Below are 21818 nucleotides of genomic sequence, written 5' to 3' on the forward strand. Positions count from 1 at the left end.
ATATTGATTTAAAAAACTAATAGCTTGATTAAAAGCATAAAGTATTCAAGGATGAGTCTATTCCCTGGCATTTTAGAAAGTGTTTTGAATAGTTATAGTGTTCATGCTGTGAAATGTTAGACATACATTATTCCCATTGAATTTAATAGAATTTTATTTGGATTCAGCAGCTGAAGAGTTTTCAGCTCCCAGGAGTAGGTTCTAAAATTTATTTGTTTGAAATCTATTGAATTTGTTAATCAGGTTAATTATAAACTTATCTGTGAAAGGCTGAACCAAACCCTAGTTCGTAGATGTATTAAATGATGTTAAATTCTGAAAGATTATGCAATAACATTGTATACTTTTAACTATTGCTAATTCTTTCTCTTTGTTTTACTTGTCAGGGGGATGAGAGTCTTTCTGAATTAGTAGAATTGGCAGATCAGGCTTTGAGTAGTCTACCCTACCATCAACACGTTCCCTTGCTTCATGAAAGCATTCACATATGCTCAAATATGTGAGTACATTACTATTTAAAACTTGAGAAAATATAATCTTTTTTTATGGGCAAACTTTCTGAAGTAGAAGATAAACTTCTTTATTCCCTATATTTGAACAATTGCTTTCTTTTAGACATTGAAAGGTCTCTTCTAAATTATTTGTGTCATTATGTAGTGGATTCCCTGAAAATTGAATTTCAGGTGCTAAAAACCTAATGTTTTATTCTTTTCTATGTATAAGCTTTTATGTATTTGTATATGAAGTTACAATGTGATTTACAAAGAAACAGTCTTAAAACACTTTGACTTGTCTTTCAAACTTTTTAAAAAAATTCCTTTGTTCCAAGTGTGTGTGTGTAGCCTACTTTTACTTTCAGAAATCCTAAAGGACTTGTTTTATTGTAGATGCTGTAAGTTACAATATGGCATCTCATTTATTAAACAGCATGTTATTGCTTTTTAGATTTTTCCATGTCTCTAGTTAGAGAATTTAAGTTACCCTGTGGTGCATGGAAAAGTTCTTTATTGAACGCTTAATTAGAAATAAAAAAATCTTAATTTTAGACTGATTCAGAATTTGACTTTAGGGATTTTTTTTTCAAAGAAACTACATTTAAAATCTCTCTGCTTTTAAATTATGAACGATCAAAACACTTTTCAGTGTTCTAATGCTTTTGGAATTAATTATTGTTTGACTACTGTTTCAGGCGACAGGAAATTCACTTCAAGTTTTTAACTAACATCAGTTCACTTTGTGATAGTCAGATGGACTTCTACAAGCATAGTTTTTTTTTTTTTTTTTAAATCATATACCATGATCTAAGGAGCCTATTGAAGCTCAATAGAATTTTATTTTTTCAGATGAAAAGAAATGTTTTTCAGGGTCCTAATTTTGATGAGAGAATTTTGAAAAGCTATAGTCTTTGATTACGTACAAGTATAAAAAGACAAATTTACAAATGTGAAGACTGATACTATGATTTTAGTAAATATATTTTGGTCTCTGAACTTCTGTCTGTCAAGTAATTTTGCAGGATGTATACCTTTTCAGGAAGTATTTTTTCAGTGATTATCCTGAAATTAAACAGGAAAATTTTTGTAGACATCTTTGGGCACTGTAAAATAAATGATAGTTAAATGAATTATTTTTTGTTTTTAGTTGGAAGTCTGCTGAGGCGAACTCATTGCTCCAGGCTGAGAGCCAGAAAGTGCTTCTCCGTCTGTTGTCTCATCCTTCGCTGAAAATAAAAACCGAAGCTTATCAGTGCTGTTTGGAAGTAGTTAAGGTTAGAACTAGTGCTTAATGCTCTTGGTGGTGTGCTAAATAATGCATATTATATTATTTCCTTATTAAAAGCATTTTTAATGCAAATTCTGTTTACCATGTTGTATGCTGTGAAATCCGTATAGGCCTGGGCTTGCAGTTTGCTGTTATATTTCTGGTATTAAATTTACCTGGTTAGGTTACTTCAGGTGCTGCACTTCAGAATGACAGGATCTCTAGTGGAGGCAAAAACCAGTGACTTATGATTTTACTTTTTAAAACAGTTCTTAATAATGGTGGTGACTTTGTTTTTTTTTTTTTACTGCTCTTATACAGAAATATTTCTGTTTAATTTTGCTTTTGAAAATAATTCAAGTCTTCAGTTTTGCTTGTCTGCTGAAATGATGTTGATAGAATCACAGACTTGTTTTGGTTAGGACCTTTAAAGATGATCTAATCCAACTCCTCCCTTTCGCTGTATCAGTTTGCTCAGAGCGCAATTCAAGCTGACCTTAAATGTTTCCAGGGATGGGGCATCTACCACCTATCTGGGCAACCTGTGCCAGTATTTCACCACCTTCATTGTAAGAATTTCTTCCTTGTATTTAGTCTGAATCTCCCCTCTTTTAGTTTAAAACCGTCACCCCTTGTTCTATCGCTACAGGCCCTGCTAAAAAGTCTGTCCCCATCTTTCTTATAGGCCCCTTTTAAGTACTCAAAGGCTGCAATGAGGTCTCCCTGGGTCCTTCTCCAGGCTGAACAACCCCAACTCTCTGTCTTTCTTCATAGGAGAGGTGATCCATCCCTCTGATCATCTTGGTGGCCTCCTCTGGACCCTCTCCAACAGTTCCATGCTGAGGGCTCCAGAGCTGGACACAGAACTCCAGGTGGGATCTCACTAGAGCAGAGTAAAGGGGCAGAATCACCTCCCTCGACCTGCTGGCCATGCTGCTTTTAATGCAGCCCAGGTTACGACTGGCCTTCTGGGCTGAAAGTGCACATTGCCGGCTCACTTCCAACCTCGTCAACCGGTACCCCCAAGTCTTTCTCCTCAGGGCTGCTCTCAATCCCATCATTCCTCAGCGTGTACTGATAGTGGGAGTTGATCTGACACAGGTGTAGGATCTTGCACTTGGCCTTGTTGAACTTCACGAGGTTCACATGGACATGCATTCCTCAAGGGTATATTCTGTTCCCTTCATATCAATTTTTCACATCTCTTTCTTTTTTTTTTTTTTTTTTTTTTTTGTACTGGAGCAAAAGTCATTTTGAGTTGACTGCTTTTTTGCTTTTTGCAAGGATATTTACTGAATGAAAAATCAAACAATAACAAGTTAATAAAATACTGACACTTTCAGAATAAATGTTTTTACCTAGATTACACTTTAATTGCTTAGACCTTAGAAAAACTGTGAAAGAAAAATACCTCCTTTTTCCTATGTGTAAAAGCTTGGGTTTAAGAACATGTAAGTCCTTTTATGTACTTGTTTTAAAACGTAAATTTGTTATTGTTTTGGTGGGGGGATTGTTTTGATTTTGTTTAATCTGGATATTTTGTCACTGCTCTAGTTTTTTTTATAAAGGTAGCCCAAGGGATAAAGAGTGTGAGCTTCCTAAAAGTATGACTATACTCTGTATTAAGAATGGCAATATCCTATTCATCAGGACATTTTAGTTATTCAGTAATATTGGCTTACAAAATAAAAATAACTTTTCTATTTTGATATAATATTCTGTCGTAATTCTTATTTTCTGTAATGGACATCAGCTAAACTTATTGCGCTTATAGCACAATTCACTAATGTACAAAGATGCTGGAGATAGGGGTTTTTTTGTGAAAGACTAACTCCGCTGAATGACACTTTTATTTTTTGTGAGATTTTTACCTGCCTGTTTCAGATTTTGCTTATTTTAATGTAACACCAAAAACCATATGAAGCTTGTATAATTTTTTAATTTCACTATTATTTAAAATAAAAACAAAATTATTTCGTATTTTTTAGTCCTGTGTAGCAACAGGAATTTTCAGTCAGTGATCTATTAAGATTATGTTTCTTCTAGGGCTGTAATGTTTAGCTTTTGGAATTGTAGTCTTCCAAACTGCATGGAAAAAAGCCTTTAATGGGATGACAACTTCAGGCAGTCTATAAAACAAGATGTAGTAGTGGAGACTAACTTAATTTTAAAGCTAACCAACTTTATTTTTACTGAAGGACTCTTTAGGTATTCATAATGTTGCTAAGCCTGTGTCTTCAGTCTGCCATGGAGTGCATTTTCTTCTTCATCCAAAAGTTTTGTATGAAATCTGTACTTTTGGTCTTCAGGAAGATAAGAATGAGGTACTGTGTTTGGTAGCTCTGTTTATAAATTGATGTGCATGCAAAGTAGATGTTGATATTCTTCATGGTGGTCTGAGGCTTACTTGAAGTTTTGACTACATAGGGTTTCTTGTATATAGAAAGCTATGCAAACAGCGAAGTTGTAGTAAACAGAGAGTTTATTTTGTGATGAATTCAGAGACAAAATAATGTTCTATGCGTATGATGCTATTAAATGTAATAAAGACCAATGAAAAAAGAAACATGCTATGTTTTTTAATCAGCCCTAATAAAATGTGCAGATGACAAAATAGTATGTATGATGGAAAATACGAAGTCTCAAGTCTTTATGAAGGTGGGATGACCTCTGATATGTGTGCATTGGTCGAGAAGCAAAAAGACACTTTAAATCTGAAATGGTTTTGCTATAAAAATATATTTCATCACTACAAACACACCTGTGTTTTAAATTTAATTACCTGAGTATTATATGAGTGTTTTATAGTATTATAGAACAGGAACAAGTTTTCATTGGGTTCATTTATATTCATGAATGCTTAACATGATATCCACTATTTCCTAGCTTACATATAAAGCTAAGCAGGGAGTTCTGAGAAGGGAAAAAATTGGTTCTGTGTAACTACTTTATAGCTGGTCTGTAAGGTCCCTATAGTCAGAGAGGAAAGAAAATCAACTAACAAATTTTTATTTATTTTCCGCCTTGTCTTTTATAATTATTTAGTTGGTTTTTGTTTTTTAACACAGTACTGTACACAGTCCCATTCAAAAGTGATTTTTTAGGTGTTAACATTTTAAAAGGAGAAATAAAATATCCTTGATAATGTGCTATGTATTTGTACTTCGTATGTAATTCATCTTTTTCAAGGAAAACCTTTATTTTGTTTGACTGGTCCCTTAAACGTCTTCTTAAAAAGACTGCCAGTTTTCTCTTTTAGTGATTGGTCAAACATAACAAATAAGCTTTAACTGATTCTGATTGTTAAGATCATGAAGACAGATAATGCACGTTTATGAAATTTTCTCATTTTGCTCTCTTTACCTTGTAATGGTATCTTATTATTCTTCTAACAAAATATATAATGAAGATAATATCCAAGTTTTTTAGTTTGGTTTGTTGTTTGTTTTTTGGTTATTTTTTAACTTCTGGGATGTATGCCTGCTACTTAAGTTTTTATAAAGCATCAGTTTAATCTCTCAGGCATGTGACAATGAAAAGAGATTGAGAAGAACCTTGTATTCCAAGGTTGGTCTTCAGATTTGTCATGCGATTTCACAAATTCAGTTCCTTACAGATAGGCTAGAGTGATATTATTAGAGGCTGTTCTAGTTGCCTGGGCTGAGAAGATTTTTAGTTCTGGCATAAAATGCAGGTTTTTACCTGCTAATGGTAGGTGTTTTTACATTGTGTAAGGAAGAGTGAATTCTGAGAAGCTGTTTATTTTCCCTTCTGTTCCCATTGTAGTAATAATATTAGCTTCGAAATACTTTAATATTGCATATAGTATACTTTACATACTGTATACGGGATACATTGTTAAAGTGTAAGTGTTGTATCATATGCCTTTTTTCCTTCTTGATAGAGAACTTCAGGTCAATTCATGTACAGTTTGAAATATTTGGTAACCTTCCTAGTTGACTGTTTGCCTGAAGAAAGTGAAATGACCATTTAACAGGCTTTAAGTGCCTTTTCCTCCTGTATCTTCAGAAGCATCTCATAAAGACTGGGAATGAAATGCCCCCGAAATGCAGGATCAGGAAAGAATAGAAACAATTTGTTTTACCTGCAGCATAGAGGAGCCAACAGGTGTATAAGCTGAAGTGATGATTTATTTTGTAGTATTTTAGAAAAGACAAACCAGAGTTCTAAGGAGAAAATGACTGGATGCTATTTGGGCAGAACTATTATATTTGTGTGTTTTCTCTGAGAGGCTTTTCTAACAACTTTATGCTTAGTGTGAATGGCAATTTAAAAGTAGCATTCTGCAGGGGCAGTATTTTGTCTATAGATCCTCTCTCTTTGGGATGTTTTTGTATAACATTTCCAATTACAGCATTGACAAACTGACCTAGACACACTGGCTGTTGCATTAGTTTCTTTTTTTTTTCTTATTGAGCAGGTGAACTGCACAGCCAAGGCCATTCTGATGCATCTGCTGCAGGGACGATTAGTAATGGCAGCATTGACTTGGAACAAGTTTATTGAGGCCCTCTGCCCTGTCATTCCTGTTTTACAGGTACTTCTAAGTGCTTTAATTTGAATTTAATGTATGAAATCGTGTAAACAGCAGCAGTGTCATGTTAAATGACAAACGGAATACTCACCGAAGTAGCAGGTGGAAACTGGATTAACAGTAATATACCTACAGACTTGATTTGCCAGATGTCAAATGGAGAAATGTTTTATAGGGGTCCTAATGCCAAAGTTACTACTTTGTAGACAAATTTTGGCCTGGTATTATGAGAACGTGAAACTTTGAAATGTTGTAGTAGAAATCAGCAAGTATTGACTGGGACTTCAGTGGTTTAAAGATATAAGTGTATAATCCAAGCATAGGTTAAAACATTGCCTACTTTTTAAAATCGATTAATAATTAGAAGGTCCCCCATATCTTAAATTCAAAAACTGTAACTCATCTCTGATGATTATATAGTTTTCTGTACGCACTCAACAAATAGCAATAGGTGTAAGCTGTATTTTCTGTATATTTTGATGTTTGCTTTTGTTTTGTTTGTTTCCAGTATTCTAGAAGGATCAACAGTCAGTAGTATCCTTAGACCTTAGTTTTCATACCTGTAATAATGCATGAATTTTCTTCTTGTTATCTTTAGTCTTGGCTTGATATAATGGGAACTTCTGCCTTTCTCAGTCTGATTTTTAGCCTAATTGTTCCATCCAAATTCTTTATTGTTTTTTTTTCTCTAGTGCTAGAAATTTTCCTTCTGTGATATGCCTATAGTCTTCCAGATTAGATATTTTACTGCACCTGTCTGATGTGTTTTTCCTGCTGTCTGTTTTTTTGCCTTTTCTAGCTTTGATTTAAATTAGCTAATACATCCAAGTGCACTTTTTGTCTTTTTCTCTTGATAATTATACCTACTTATTTGTGTCACTGCTATATATTTATTTGTTGTGTGCACCTCAGTATTGCCATAAGTTGAAGAACTGCTTATGTAACTTAAACCCTTACATAAACTGCACAAAAATCAAGGCAAAAATGGGGAGAAACTGCAAATAAGATGGACCATGACATAGAACTGACCTTACAGAGTAGCATCATGTTAACGGATTGAAGGGTAAAGTTTCAGGTTAAAGTATGTCTGGGCCATGAAAAACCTCTTTAGTTTGATTTGTATACACAAATAAACCTTTATTAATATTTTAAATTGTTTTTGTGCAGAAATTTTGCTCCTTCCACACCCTCCCTTATCCCCTGAAAGGAGAATTACCTCCTCTAATTTGCTTTGTTAGTAAGCAGATGTTTTTAATTTTGGAAACCTTTTGTTTGTTTGTTTTAGGGTTATGCTGACACAAAAGATACACTAGGTAACTGTATCTTCACTTTGAGTGAAACAACCTCTGACAAAGGAGAAGGTGTTCTCCCTAGAACTACTAGACTACGGGCTGCTCTGCGTCTTCTTTTCTCGAAAAAGCAGTTGTAAGTAATGCCCTGTATCATTTCAACACATTTTCTAATGTTGATGAAAAAAATATTTACTCTAAAAAAACCAATTGGTTGTTATGCAATCACTTGATTTGAAAGGTAGATTAATCAATATTGAGTTAAGTACTTCCCTCCCCCACTGTATTAATTTTATAAACTAATTAGTTTATAACTCTACAGCTAAAGTTTTCCAGTATGAGGACTTTATGGGTTTTTTTTTTTTTTTCATTTACTCCTTTAGGGTTCGTTCTGTAGCACTTAAACATTTAACATTCCATCTTTTGAATGAAGAAGGGGCAAACCTGAAACGTCCTCGTCTGCATGGTAGTGTGCTTTCCAGCATTTCAAACTTATTTGTTATAGAAAGAGCTATTGAGCTAAAATTGGATGATAAAACAGAGTCTATATTTAAGGTGAGTGATCAGCTCTTCTACCTGCCCAGTCACTGAAGTTATCGTTTTTGAAGGCTGCAATGTTTCATACAAATTGGCTTACTTCATAAAAGGAAATCCATTTATATGTTCTTTTCATGTGAACTTATTATGCTACCATATGCAACAATAAGAAAAGAATGCCATCTTTCTTCTTGTTGTGTGTATTTTTGGGGGTGTTTTTTGTGTTGTTTTTTTTTTCCTCTCTGCAAATAAGTTAACAGCAAGACTTAACTTGAGTATAAAGAGCACAGGCCGGCTCTTTTTACAACAATTTCATTGTGCATGGGTAGAGTCTGATTTTTCTCACACAGTGCTTTTCTTCCCTCACAAAATCAATTTTTACTGAAACAGGCACAAGTATTTTTTAGTGTGAAGTATTCTAAAACAGATTACAAATTGATGTTTGTGTTTTCTTAATATTGCTGCTTTTGCAAAGTGAAAAATCACAAGTATTTGGCCTATGGGAAAACTTGTATCTCTCTTGGTTTTCTTTTTTTTCTTTTTTCTTACAATTTCCCCTCCATTCGCCTTCCTCCTTTACCCTCAACACTTTCAGATTAACAACAATGCTGAAAAATGCTAAGGTGCTTGCCCTCTGAAAAAAAATATTCTGACCACTCTCCGTACATTTGTTGTATACTCTTCTCCTAGATCCTTCCAAAAGTTAGGACCTGAAATTTATATGGATATGTTGCATTATTTAAATTTCTCTTACCCAATTGCCATTAAAATGTTAGTCACTTTCACAGACCTAGAAGCATATTCCAGTATTTCTGTGTAGCGTTAAGCTTTCTGTAGTCCTGCATAAATTAAACATTATTTGTTAGAAATCCGCTGCTTTTGTGCGCTAGAAACTATTGTCTTGTTATATTCTGCAGGTATTATGTTGCAAAAAGATTATAACCATATCTTTCCTTCTTATATGCTTGTGGGATCTAATAAAATGCATCCTACTAAGGAATTTAGATCTTTTTATTTTCTACTTTCTATTAGGAAATTTGGCTCATTACCTTGTTTCTTAATAGCTTACTGGATGTATATCTAATATAGTTTTACTTCTAGGCAGAAACTGTTGAAAAGCTATATGACGTCTTCACTTCTGGTGCTGTTGACCTAGTTTTACGAAAGTCTGCAGCCGACCAGCTAGCTATCATTTTAGAAGGTAAAATTCTTTAGAAAATTTATATTCATGTGCTGATCATTGTGTGACCTTGCAATTTTGGCAGGTTTTCAGTATGTTTCTGCTAAGGGTACTCTTTGTAATTTTTATCTATATTGTCGGACCAGAATTTTAAGACTACTGTGGATAATGTACCAATTCAAATAAAAAAAGTCATTTGTTGTTGTTGCCCTCAAGAATAAGAAACAATGGTCTTACTATTTAGAAAAACAGCTCCTTTTGGTAATAGAAGAATAAGCTGAATTCTGTAAGCTCTGTAAGAGCTTTTTTTTCTGCTTTTCCTTTGGAGTGTTTGTCAGTTTGTTGACCTATCTCAGAACTAATTTTATGCTTAATGAATGAATTTCTTCCTCCATTTTGAGTTAGCCTGGGTAGTAACTGCAGTTAAAATGGATTGAAATGTCATTTGTGTGAATGGGGGTTCAGTAAACTCAAGCTAAGCTTCCATGATTATACCCTCTTTTGCTCTCAAGAGGCAGACTCTCTGTGGCATTTCAACTAATATGCTTGCAGGGAAAGTGTTCCTCATTTTACTCTTTATAATCAGTCACTTAAATACTAACTTTCCATCACAGGTGGCTTGTTTTTGATAATTGTGTTGTTCACATGTGGAAAAATTATGAATTCTGGTAAAGAAGATCTGATTGAATTAAGATGCAAGTAAGCAATCTTGCATAGAGCATTATTGACTTGGTGCAGGGTCATAACTGTAGAGTTTAAAACCTGCATGTTTATATTCTACTTATTCAAACTCTTGACTCAAGTATGTTTTCCTTCAAGGAACTCGAATCCTAATGACAGAACATGTGTTTTTCGCCATGAGAAAGTGAGGTCTTAGATAATATTAAAATTTACGTTTTTCTTGTGATTAAAATGAGTACAAAATTGAGGAAATATCTACTTTGTCTTGTAAAAGACATTTAGTTATGGCTGCCAAGGTTTTCTGATGTCAAAAGATAATGTAAGATACAGCATAGGATGAAATTGTAAAGGAAAATATGCAGCTTTATTGGGACAAATTCCATATGAATGATCATGTCATAACTATTAAATAAACGAACAAACAAAAACCAGCCAAAACAACAAACCCAACCAACCTAAATAACATAGTTTTTTGTTTGTTTGTTTTTGTTGAATATTCTTAAACCAGGTGCTCTGAAGGATGAAATCAGTGGAAAATAGTGGTGTTTGAGGATTTGTAAATACTGTTTTTAGTTTGGTATTAAACTGTTGAAGACTTTTTAAATATTACAATTGAAATCCACTTTTGACTGAAATTGAATTTTACTGGTGCTCGCAGTAATTGTGGAACATAAAGTTCTTATGGAAAGTATGTAGGATATTTCCTATGGAAAGTTATGTAAGATATATTAAGAGTCTACTGTTCAAGAGGCTACTGTAGTCAGATAACAAGGCTTGTGGAGAGTTGCCTTGGTAGAGCCAGAGCTGTACTTGTTTTGTTGATCAGCAATTTTGGAAACTTGTTCTCAACAGCAAGAGTTTGTGATCTTGCAGAAAGAAGTTCAATATCAAATTGATGGTGAACCAGTGATTCTTACTGTTTTTCATTTTTTCTTACAGATATCAAAATGCACGGCATTGTGAAAAAGTTGGGTGTGATAGAAAAGATTTTGGCTTACCTTAATGAATGTATAAGTGTGGATGGCAAGGTAAAAATTATTGTTCTAGGTTTTTCTGCTATAGATGATGGAATGTATTCCTTCTTAGCATGACTGTTTATATTAAGCATCTCATAACAGATTATCCTAATGATTTTCTGTATTTAATATTTTTCTCTGTTCCTGCAGCTTATGGAATCCATTGTGTTACCATGTCTAACACTCTTACGCAAGCTTGTATATGCTGATCCAGTTGTTCGTCTATCCCTAGCACAGCAATCATCTTTATTGCTCTTGTTATTCAGAGGTAAAGATTCTTTTTTTTTTTTTTATTTAATTACATTTCTGGGGGAAAAAAAGGTGTGAAATATGGTTAGCTGTTCAAGCAAAAGCCTTTTTAGAACTTTGGATCAGATCAGAGTCTCATAGTTAGAAGATAAGTCATAGTGTGCTAGTGTTACCCATGTTGTGGCATCTTTTGAAGATAGTGGCAAAATGACTGTGAGAATCAGTTGTTTTTAACCAACGTCCTTCTGTGTATTATTAAATGTCAGTGTACACTTTTAAATATCTTTATTTTAAATCTTTATCTTTATTTTATTCAGTTTCCCTGATATTCCAAAATGATCGTGCTGTTTTAACTGAAACTACAGTATTGCTTTGTCTTCTGTTGTTTGATGAAGTAGCAAGAACCGAAACATGGTATGAAGAAACAATTATTTAATGGCATATTAACTAGTCAAAATTTAAGGCTTTAATGAAAATAATTTTTATATATATACATATCTCCAAACAAATTATGCCCCAGCCTTTTATCTATCCAAAATTGCGTATTTGTAGGCCAAGCAAATTGTTTCACTATCTGAGTTGCATGCTGTATAGGTCTACATGGCATATTTTTGCAGTATAAATGCCTTGTACCTCTGTTAAATTTTAAGGTTTTCTTGAATTTTCAAAAAACCCTGATTGGTCCATAATCTATCTTTTCCATAAATGGAAACTACAAATCAAATAGCTAATTGTAGATGTGTTTAACGTAATTAGAATTCTTCTGTTTACTTTGGCTTTTAAGTGTAGCAGTTATCCTTAACTAACATACCTCAGTTTATGATATTTTATTATTTGAAATTTGCATATACTTCAGAAAAAATATGCTTTTAGAATTCACACACATGAAATATACCAAAAAGGATTATAATGTATATTTTTTCTCTAATAGAAAAAAAGAAAGCAAGCATGTACTTTAGTATGTTTTCTTTAATTTCATTTTTATGTGCAGTACATCTGCACCAAATATTCTGTATGTGTGTGATATAAGAACTATCTTAATATTGCATAAGCCTGAAGAAACATTTATTAATACAACTTATTCATCAATGGGTTACTAAAGAGGCTAGCTGGAGGAAAAAATGCAGCTATATCTGAATAATAAAGAATAAGTGTAGCATTAGTAGAAAACTGAAGTTTAAAACAGGGAATAATAATTATAGCTTAATCTCTTGCAGGGCTGATGATATAACCATTAATGATACTGGCCTACCTGCCTTTAGTTTACCTGTTGCTGTTGTTAGAAGGTATGTATAGGTCGGTTGTGGTTTTTGTGTGGTGGGGTGTTTTTGTTGTTTTTTTTTTTTTTTTTTTTTTTTTCACCATTAACTTTGTTTCTTTTCATTTGCTCTCCTTCCTGAAGTACGGAAGCGTGAGAATGAAGGGAAACATTTGATGTTAAATCCAAAGTTGTCTGCATTTTTAAACATGGAGTTTTTTCTTCAAGACTTAGTTCTCTGAAAGAGAGTTTCAAAAACTTAATTGGCAAATTTAAAAGCTTGCTCTAATGGAGTATTTAAAACAGAACAAAACAACCGTGCCAAACAAATAAAAAAATCCCCAACCAACCAAAAAAAACCCCACAAAAAACCCTCAAACCAACCAACCAAGAAAAACCCAAACCAAACATAAAAAACCTGAAACAAACCAACCCACAACCCCCCAAACCAAAACCAAACCCTTTATTTTATTTTTACTTTTTTTTAGATACCATCTCCCAGTGAGGATCACAGGTCATCATATAGTTAGCCCTAATACTATTGTGGTGCCATTGTCTTCTGAGTACTTGGCTATGAAACCTGTGTCAGATATGCTCAAGATGGCTTGGAATCTGTCATGGTACCATGGGATTGAAAACCTATTACAACTGACAAACTATGAGAAGGAAGCAGAAACGTGAGCTGTTTTATCTTGATTTTAAATCTCAATGTATTGCAATTAAATTAACATTCCATCAAGTATTTAAATTAGTATTCAACTCCAAACAGCAGTTCAAGTTTTTACTGGTCTGAGAATGCTGTCTTTTTAAATGTAAAGAGTCACACCCCAAGAGGCTGTAAATATGTTGTCACAGCTAATGTTATACCTAAATTTCACTTATACATGAAGTCTAGATCTTGATCCAACTTTTCTTGATGGTCAGACTCATTTAAAACAATTTTAAATGGGCTCTGTAGCTGTGTTGCTTGTCATTGTGTGGGTTTTTTTGGTGTGTGTGTGGTGGTTTTTTTTTTTTTTAAGGGGTTGCCTTTTTCCCCCTTTATAGTTGCATGACTTACTGTTTTTCTTTCATTGGGCATTTAAATTTCAAATAATTATTCTTGTTGATGGTAATACTAAGAATTATGGTAGATAATGAACAAAATTGCCTTTACTTCTTTTTGGTTAGTTCTTGACTAAGCATAATTTCTCTGAGACTATTTTGTATATAGAACTCATAATCTTAGAAGATTCTTGGTTTATTTGGACTGAAATGCTTGTATCTGTCTCTGTTCATCTTGACAATTTTTGGTTTTTTTCCTTGTGTCCCTTAAGGGGTCCTATGAGTTTTATTAGTAAACCATGTGATTCTGAGCCATTGGAAATTGGCAGTTGTTGATTTGATAAATCATTTTCATCTTAAGTTCCCTCAGGCAAAACCAAAGCAGTTTCTTAAAAAGAAAAAAGGAAAATAATATAGTCCAAGTGGCCAACATTCACAATAGTGTGGCGGAAAAGTTCATTACAATGTGAACAGCACCTTTCAAGTAACGTTTTGAGAGGTGCCATTTTTCCAAAGAACCCAAACTGCTTAGAATTTAAATGTGTTGGGGTTGTTTGTTGTTATTGTTTGTTGTTTTTTATGGGTTTCTTTGGAGGAGGTGGGGGAGGGGGAAGGAGGAGAAAGGACTGGTTAACAAAAAAAAAAAATAAGGCAATTCATGTTTTGTCTTCTCATTTGAACTGAGAAGTGAAGGAGTCAACACTCACTGAAATAGTTGGTAAAGATACTGACTGTTAATCATTTCTCTCTTATACCTTTTCAGATTGTTAGACTCGCTAAAACTATCCTCAGAAGACATTCTTATACTCAAAATAACTCGTACAAACTGTGGACTGCAGGATTGTCTTAATTCAATTGTTCGGGCAGTATCCCACAGGGATGTTAGGGCTGCTCTCACTAGGCTTAGTTTTTACATTCTGAATGACAGACTTGCATTAAAATGCAGTTCTGGGTCTTGTGGAACCACTTTGAAGAGCTTTGTTTGGCAAAAAGCAATAAACAGGTAAGCATACTAACTACAGAAATCCATTAAAAGTAATTATGCTTAAATTGTAAATTTCCTAATTTTCATATTTTCAAATTTATAGAATTGATTGTCCATGCACCTCTGATTCTGATATATATATGTTGTTCCCTCTGTCTGCTGGAGGGACTACAGAGCAGGGCATTAGCAATCCAGGAGTTTCCTGGAGAGAATGTGACAACTTCCTTATCCAGGTGACAGAGAAGCCAACGAGGAGAGGTGCTCTGCTGGACCTTGTGCTCACAAACAAGCAAGGGCTTGTTAGGGATGTGAAGGTCTAAGGCAGCTTTGGCTGTAGTGACCATGCAGTGGTAGAATTCAGGATCCTGAGATGAGGGAAGAAGACAGAAAATAAGATAACAGTGTTGGATTTTGGCAGAGCAAACTCTGCCCTCTTTGAAGATCTCATTATTAGTGTCTGATGGCATCAGACCCTGAAGGGAAGAGACACCCAAGAAAGCTGGTTAATATTCAATGATCTCTGTCTCCAAGCTCAAGAGTGGTCTGTTCCATTGAGCAGGAAGCCAGCCAAAAATGCCAGGAAGCCTGTATGGATGAACAACAAACTCCTGCCAAAACCCAAAGATAAAACAGAAGTCTGCAGAGAGTGGAAGTAGGGACAGGTAACTTGGGAAGAATCCAGAGATATTGTCCAACCAAGCAGAGGTGAAGTTAGGTCTCTATGGATTCACTGAGGAGAAGTAGAGTTTGACCAGCCTGCTGATGATCTTCTAAAATGAAATGACTGGCTTGGTAGATGAGGGGAGAGCAGTGGATATTGTGTACTTCAAGAAGGCTTTGTGACACCGGCTGTTGTAAGATCCTTGTAGAGAAGCTGATGAGGTACAGGCTACATGGGCAGACAGTGAGAGAGATGGTAAACTGGCTGGACAGCTGGGCTGAGAGGGGGATGATCTATGGTATGGAAGTCCAGTTGGAAGGCAGTAACTAGCAATGTGCCCCAAGGATCAACATTGCATCTGATCCTGTTCATCATCTTCATTAATGATTGTGATTGTGGGGCAGAATGCACCCTCTAGCAATTTTGCTTATGTTACAAAACTGGGAGGAGTGGCTGGTACATTTGAGGGTTGTGCCGCCATCCAGAGGGACCTCAACAGGCTGAAGTGGGCTGACAGAAACCTCATGCAGTTCAACAAGGGGAAGTGCAAAGTCCTGCACCTGGGAGGAACAACCCCAGGCATCAGTATATGCTGAGGCTCACCAAGCTGGAAAGCAACTTTTCAGAAAAGGACATGGGGCTCCTGGTGAACACCAAGTTGAACATGAGCCAGCAATGTGCCTTTGCAGCAAAGAAGGCTAACGGTATCCTGGACTGCATTAGGAGAAGTGTGATTAGGAGAAGGCAGGTGATTGTTCCCCTCCACTTGGTACTGGTGAGACCACACCTGGAGTTCTGTGTCCAGCTCTGAACTCCCCACTGCAAGAGAGACGTGGACATTCTGGAGAGACTCCAACGAAACACCACAAAGATGATGAAAGACTGGAGCATGTTTCCTATGAAGAAAGGCTGATAGAGCTTGGACTGGTTAGTCTGGAAAAGAAGGCTCAGAGTGGAGATCTTATCGATGTGTACGGGTACCTGAAGAGGGAGTATAAAAAAGATGTAGCCAGACTCTTTCCAGTGGTGCCCAGTGACAGGACAAGGAGCAGTGGGCACAACCTGAAACACAGGAGACTCCCTCTAAACATCAGGAAACACTTTATTGTGAAGGTGACCAAACACTGGCACAGGTTGCCCAGAGAGGTTGTGGTGTCTCCATCCTTGGAGATATTCAAAAGCTGCCTGGACATGGTCCTGAGCACCTGACTCCAGGTACCTCTGGATGAGCAGGGAGGTTGGACCAGGTGACCTCCAGAAGTCTCTTTCAACCTCAATGATTATGTGGTTCTGTAATTTACATACACAAAACCAGTGAAAAATAAGAATGCTGTATTTAATATTGGGGTTATTTTAAATGCACAGGTAGGCTTTGCTATTATTATTAGTTGCTAGTGTTTAATAGCTAATTACCATTTTTCTTTTCTGTCTGTGGCCCTATCCAAATTTTTCTACCTTTTACTGTATGCAATTCCATGTTTACTATATGTAAATACACTTTTTAATAAACATAAAAATTTTATGTTGTAATAATACTCAATAAATGTATTGTATAAATATAGTAATTTAGTATAGTCAATATTTTTTGTAAAAGTATTTACATATATGTAATTCGATGTGCCTATAACATAATTAATATAATTCCATATTTGTTATATATAAATATATGCTATATACATATTTACTGTATATAATTCCATATTTTCAGGTGACTTCAGCCCTATTAGGCTGAGATCTTAAACTGTCTTTTAATGTGACACAAGTGTGAAAGTCAATATTTTTGGGTTTATTGCAGGTTTCTGCAAGTTCTTCCAGCTTCTCTGGAGGATGAGAAGCTCTTAGTAGATGTCTTAAGATTTTTAAACAATCTGCTTAGAGAGCAGAGATCAAATTTGGAGTCAGACCATCTAAAGTGGATCCTGAAATCATTGCTTAAAAATGTAAGAATATACTTGAGAAGTTAGCTGTAGATTGTGAGAAATGCTTTAACTGTGAACTGCTTGGCTGGTTTGTTTCTGGTGAGTTCTTCAAGGAAAATGACTTCTCTCAACAAAAGCAAGAGAATCAGATCTTGTGGTATTAATGTCTTCTACTTTGCGGTCAGTGCTATGTTTTTAGTGTTTGGGGAGGTTAACTTTGAATAAGAGTAAATTTCCTTCTTTCTTTATTATATGAATGATTTCTCTAAACTCAGATATTTTATTTGCCAAAAGCAAACAATATCTACCTGTGTGTGCCTTGCTCTGGTGTAGTCAACTATGGTAACATGGTTATAGAGAGCCATATAGCTATAGTTAGCTATGCAGAGCTCTATATGTACGTATAACTATATATAGTTATATGACATGGCGAACTGTGTAACTGTACACACATATATGTGTGTGCATACATATATGGCTGCAAAAGGTAGGCTTAGCTGAGGTTCCATACAGGTGTCTTGGAACTTTCTGTTTGGTAAAGAAATATAAATGAACATTATCTGTCTTGCATTAAGGACCAGATTTGAAAGTTAGGACAGAAGTTTTTGCTTTCGTTGTGTCTGTCACTTCAGGTTTGATATTAAATGGTTATAATACGTCTAAGTAAAATATTTTTATGAGCATGAGGAAGGTGTTATATGAGCGTAGAGTTGCTGTAGTTAAAATGCATGTATAATATTGAAATAACATAATTTTTTTCTTTCCAGTTTTTCTAGACTTCTATGCTTTCTATTTGAGAGATCCATTCTGTCCAATACCGTTCATTTAAGATGTATGAAATTGGAAAGTATAAAAACAAATAAGTATAAAAGTATAAAAACAAATAGGAAATGAACATCATGAAGCAGTACAAAACATTTGCTAAAATATAATAATTCAGTCTTGCTGTATAAAAACGGTAGTTAAATGACAAAGATAAAAGCAATGGCTGCAGTTTTAGGAGTTTGCAAAGCACTGTTCTTCACAAAGCAAGGGCACACTGCCCTCATACAGGATCATTCATGGTCTTACAAGGAAAATCATATTTTAAGTACAGTCTGCATGCACTTGCATTTTCCCACTTTAAAATAAAATCTAAAAATGCTAGTAGATTTCATTTGAATTACGAGTTCAGGTACTTCAATTTATATGGCTGACAGGGAATCCTATAAAATTTTGTAAGTATGGCCCATCCGATATATTAATATTAAATATTATATCAAATGATTTTAAGTCTTTCAAACAACTAAGACATACAAGATACATCTTGAACTAATATTTCTATTCTGTGTGTTTTGGTTTTTGTGATCTATTTTTTTATTGCAAGTTAATGATATATATAACTTTGACTTTTTTTTCATGCTTCAAAATACTTTGTATCATGTCTTAATTCCAGGAGTTTTTGAAAGCCTTAGTAGTAGATTATTTTTTGACATTTAGTAGATTCAAGTAATTGGTAATTATAGGAGTTTTTTTACTGTGCTTTTAACAGAAATACATCTTAGTAAAATAATCATGGAATTTGTGATTTATAGTGTGTGTGATCTGCCATCTTTCAAAAGAAAAATTGCTTTAGTGTGGGTAATAAAACAGGATTTAAACAATGTATTATGTGACTGTATTTTTATTTGTTTCTTTTAGAAGCCACAATCCCTTTTGGGGCTCCTGGTGCGAGCAGAATCCCAAGTGAGGGATGAAGTAGATGAAATACAGACTGCTGTCAGCCAGCAACTGGATAAAGAACTTATTCATCTTTTTAACACATTATTATTTTGTTCAGTGTCAGTGACTGACAGGTACAGTGTAAATGGGCCTGCCCGTGTAGTTCTGACAGGGGATCATAATACCTACTGCTGCTGTATCTTTGTCAGAATTTGAATAAAATTACATCATGACTCAATCATTTTAAACTGTAAAAATGGAATATGCTTCTCTTGAACTGAAGAACAATGTTAGGCCTTTTCACAGTAAAATTAGGAAATTAACTGGGAAACTTAGAAGACTATGTACTAGTGGTCATTTCTTCAGCAAATTATAATTAAACTGATTGCAGGACTAAGATGCGCTTTTTCTTTTTCGCTGCTGGAATTTTGCACAAGCAAATGATAACTTGGTTGATTGTGTAGCATTTATTTAAAGTAAAGTAAAACATTGCAATATTTGAAATATCAACAAATGCTTATTTTTATTCAACTCCTTTTTGGCCTAATACAGTATATCAGTGCACAGCAGTGATTATTTAGGACAGCTACTTCTATTGTGAAATTCTAACCTTTTTCTCTTAATCAAGCAAGCACTTTTTTTTTTTTTTCCTCGGATTTTCTAATATAACATCTTCCCATACTAAATCTTTCTGTTCAAGTGTATTGTAAGAGATACTAAAATTGCAGTTTAAGATAATATTTGTTTATTGAAGTGCCACAACATAACTGTTTGCAAAGATACTTTCAAAATGTTACCTTCTTCATTCTTCCCACACAGTTATTAATTTTCTGAAAATTTTGACAGCTGGAAAGGGAAGGATTATAGAAATCCCTGCTAGTTATATCTCATACTCCTGTACTTTCTGTCTACCTGAATTCTAGATAGATGGTGTTTTGCAGGAAATACTTTTAAACTTGTCTCTTGAACCAGAACAAACATAAGCATGGCTACTAATCTTTGCAACTCTTCTTGTTATGTTACCCATAGTCTTCAATCTCTTGCTCTTTGTTTAACATGCTCATTAATAATTGTCCCTTTTTAGTTAGGCAGCACTCTTATAATTAGATGCAATATTATGCTTTCAGAACCTGGTTGAAGCTAGAATTGTAATATTTAATTCCATGCTACTCTGTACATAAGTAGTAACTACTTGAGATTCTGAGACTCATAGACCAAGAGAAGAACGAGGCGTTGGCCTCTTGTAAAATGATGCCTTACAATAGTTTCATGTTGACAGTTGATTTTTTTTTTTTTTTTTTTTTTTAATACAAATAAATCAGAGAAGGCTTGGAACTTGCTAGATCTTTCAGAACCGAGCTGGCTCTGAAACTGCTACAGTGTTTAAGGCTAACAGATGCACCGCATTTTTATGGACTTCCTTCACTGGAGAGAACATTACGGGGAATGGTTCATGTTACTGCACTTCCAGGCTGGAGTACCTATTCTGCTGCAGTCGAACCTGTTGCAATTTGTAAGAAATATTTAGCAGGTCTTCTTGAGGTAGGTAGTTTATGTTATAACTTAACTTTTGGGTTGAATGCTTTTAAAGGATGTACTTTTAGTGAATATAAGCACTAGGAATAGGTGTGGGAAAGGTGCTTTTTTCTGCTAAGAAGACAGCAAAAATATGGAGGCTAGATTGAGTGATGTGTATCTACACTTATGATAATTGTTTGTATTGTGTGTGCCTTCATCCACTAAATAAGAGATAATATTAAGTGGCTACAGGTAAAGCAAGACGAAAAATAAACGTGGTTTTGTTTGTTTTCTTTTAACAACTGGAACAGTAAGAGGAAAAATCCAATATATTCTCCCACAGGCAAAATCCACGTGTGATAGGGGATCTAGGGGAATAGTAACTTATTAGGCAGGTTATTAACACAGAGAAAGCAGAAAAGAGGTGATTCAAGGTGCTGCAGTTGTTGGGAAGCCAAAATTTCATTCTTGTTTTCAGTGTTCTTATTTGTTTGAGTCCATGGATGTGATGCATAAATTGGTTTTGCTCCTAAAATCACATCTTTCGAAAACTCCAGTCTTCTTAAAACTGTTGGAAAAGCATAGATCTACCTTTCAGATTGTTTTATGGGTATTCAGTAAGGTAGGTACATTTAGAAGTTTTCTTTTTAGGTTCAAATACTAAAATCTATTGTTTGCATTGGTTGAGGCTTGAAAAAGTCTTAAAGTGGTTTTACTTCCTTTGTGATTCTGAATTATATGAATAGCAACCAGAGAAGTGTCAGGAAAGTTTGTGTACAGGTGATAATCATATTTGTGATATGATTTTGTGATATTAGGGGGCAGTCTTAACTTGCCAAGATTTCTCAAGTAGAAATAAATACTTTAGAGCTTTTTGATTAGGTGAGTTCTGCAGCTTGAAATGTAGACTAAAATTGACACCAAGGTTATAGATGTTGTCATGTGAAAGAAAGACTATTGCTGGACAATCATACTAAATCCTATGGAATGAAATCAACTGGTAACACAAGCTCTATGTGCAGAAGAATTATACAATTTTATTTGGCCTAAACTTGGAAGTAAATGTAGGTTTATTTTGGGGGGCAGGGGAGAAAGTGGGTTTGAAAGAATTCCTGTAGAATGGGACACTGAAAGAAAGAACAGCAGTAAAAATGGAGAGGTTAAAATCACCATGCTCTGGGGGGCGAAAATACATCTAGAAGTGTGAGTCTTAAGATTATAATTTTTAAAAAATATTGTTGGGCATGTTTGTTTGAAAGCAGCTTGTTTTTTATTTTAACATATATTGTTAAGTAGTTGATTAGAGACAGTTTATTTTATGTTACGATCCAGTAACCTTTATTTCCGCTCATTAGAATTTGGTATAGAAAGCTGATATATTTATTCCAGTTCAAATCACAATGAAAGATATTAATGACCTTATTTCTTGAATACAGAATTTTGAAAATAAATTATATTTTTAAT

The 21818-nt window shown here is 34.5% G+C and overlaps 1 protein-coding gene across 2 annotated transcripts in view; it reads left to right on the plus strand.

Annotated features, from left to right (window-relative positions):
* The window catches only part of RTTN (rotatin), an 81198-nt gene that overhangs the window by 18261 nt on the left and 41119 nt on the right, over positions 1 to 21818 (plus strand). The window contains exons 13-28 of one of the 2 annotated variants that reach the window (XM_065628362.1): positions 387 to 499; positions 1642 to 1768; positions 3960 to 4085; positions 6203 to 6319; positions 7602 to 7741; positions 7989 to 8160; positions 9244 to 9343; positions 10943 to 11031; positions 11170 to 11287; positions 11586 to 11682; positions 12486 to 12554; positions 13015 to 13203; positions 14334 to 14573; positions 17012 to 17156; positions 18816 to 18970; positions 20159 to 20378. In XM_065628362.1, coding sequence (XP_065484434.1) covers positions 387 to 499; positions 1642 to 1768; positions 3960 to 4085; positions 6203 to 6319; positions 7602 to 7741; positions 7989 to 8160; positions 9244 to 9343; positions 10943 to 11031; positions 11170 to 11287; positions 11586 to 11682; positions 12486 to 12554; positions 13015 to 13203; positions 14334 to 14573; positions 17012 to 17156; positions 18816 to 18970; positions 20159 to 20378 — 2217 coding nt within the window. Of the gene's footprint in view, positions 1 to 386; positions 500 to 1641; positions 1769 to 3959; positions 4086 to 6202; positions 6320 to 7601; positions 7742 to 7988; positions 8161 to 9243; positions 9344 to 10942; positions 11032 to 11169; positions 11288 to 11585; positions 11692 to 12485; positions 12555 to 13014; positions 13204 to 14333; positions 14574 to 17011; positions 17157 to 18815; positions 18971 to 20158; positions 20379 to 21818 lie in introns of both variants that reach the window. The other variant, XM_065628363.1, reaches the window with a different exon arrangement.

The sequence above is a fragment of the Caloenas nicobarica genome, chromosome 2 (assembly GCF_036013445.1).
Source record: "Caloenas nicobarica isolate bCalNic1 chromosome 2, bCalNic1.hap1, whole genome shotgun sequence".
Classification (NCBI taxonomy): Eukaryota; Metazoa; Chordata; class Aves; order Columbiformes; family Columbidae; genus Caloenas; species Caloenas nicobarica.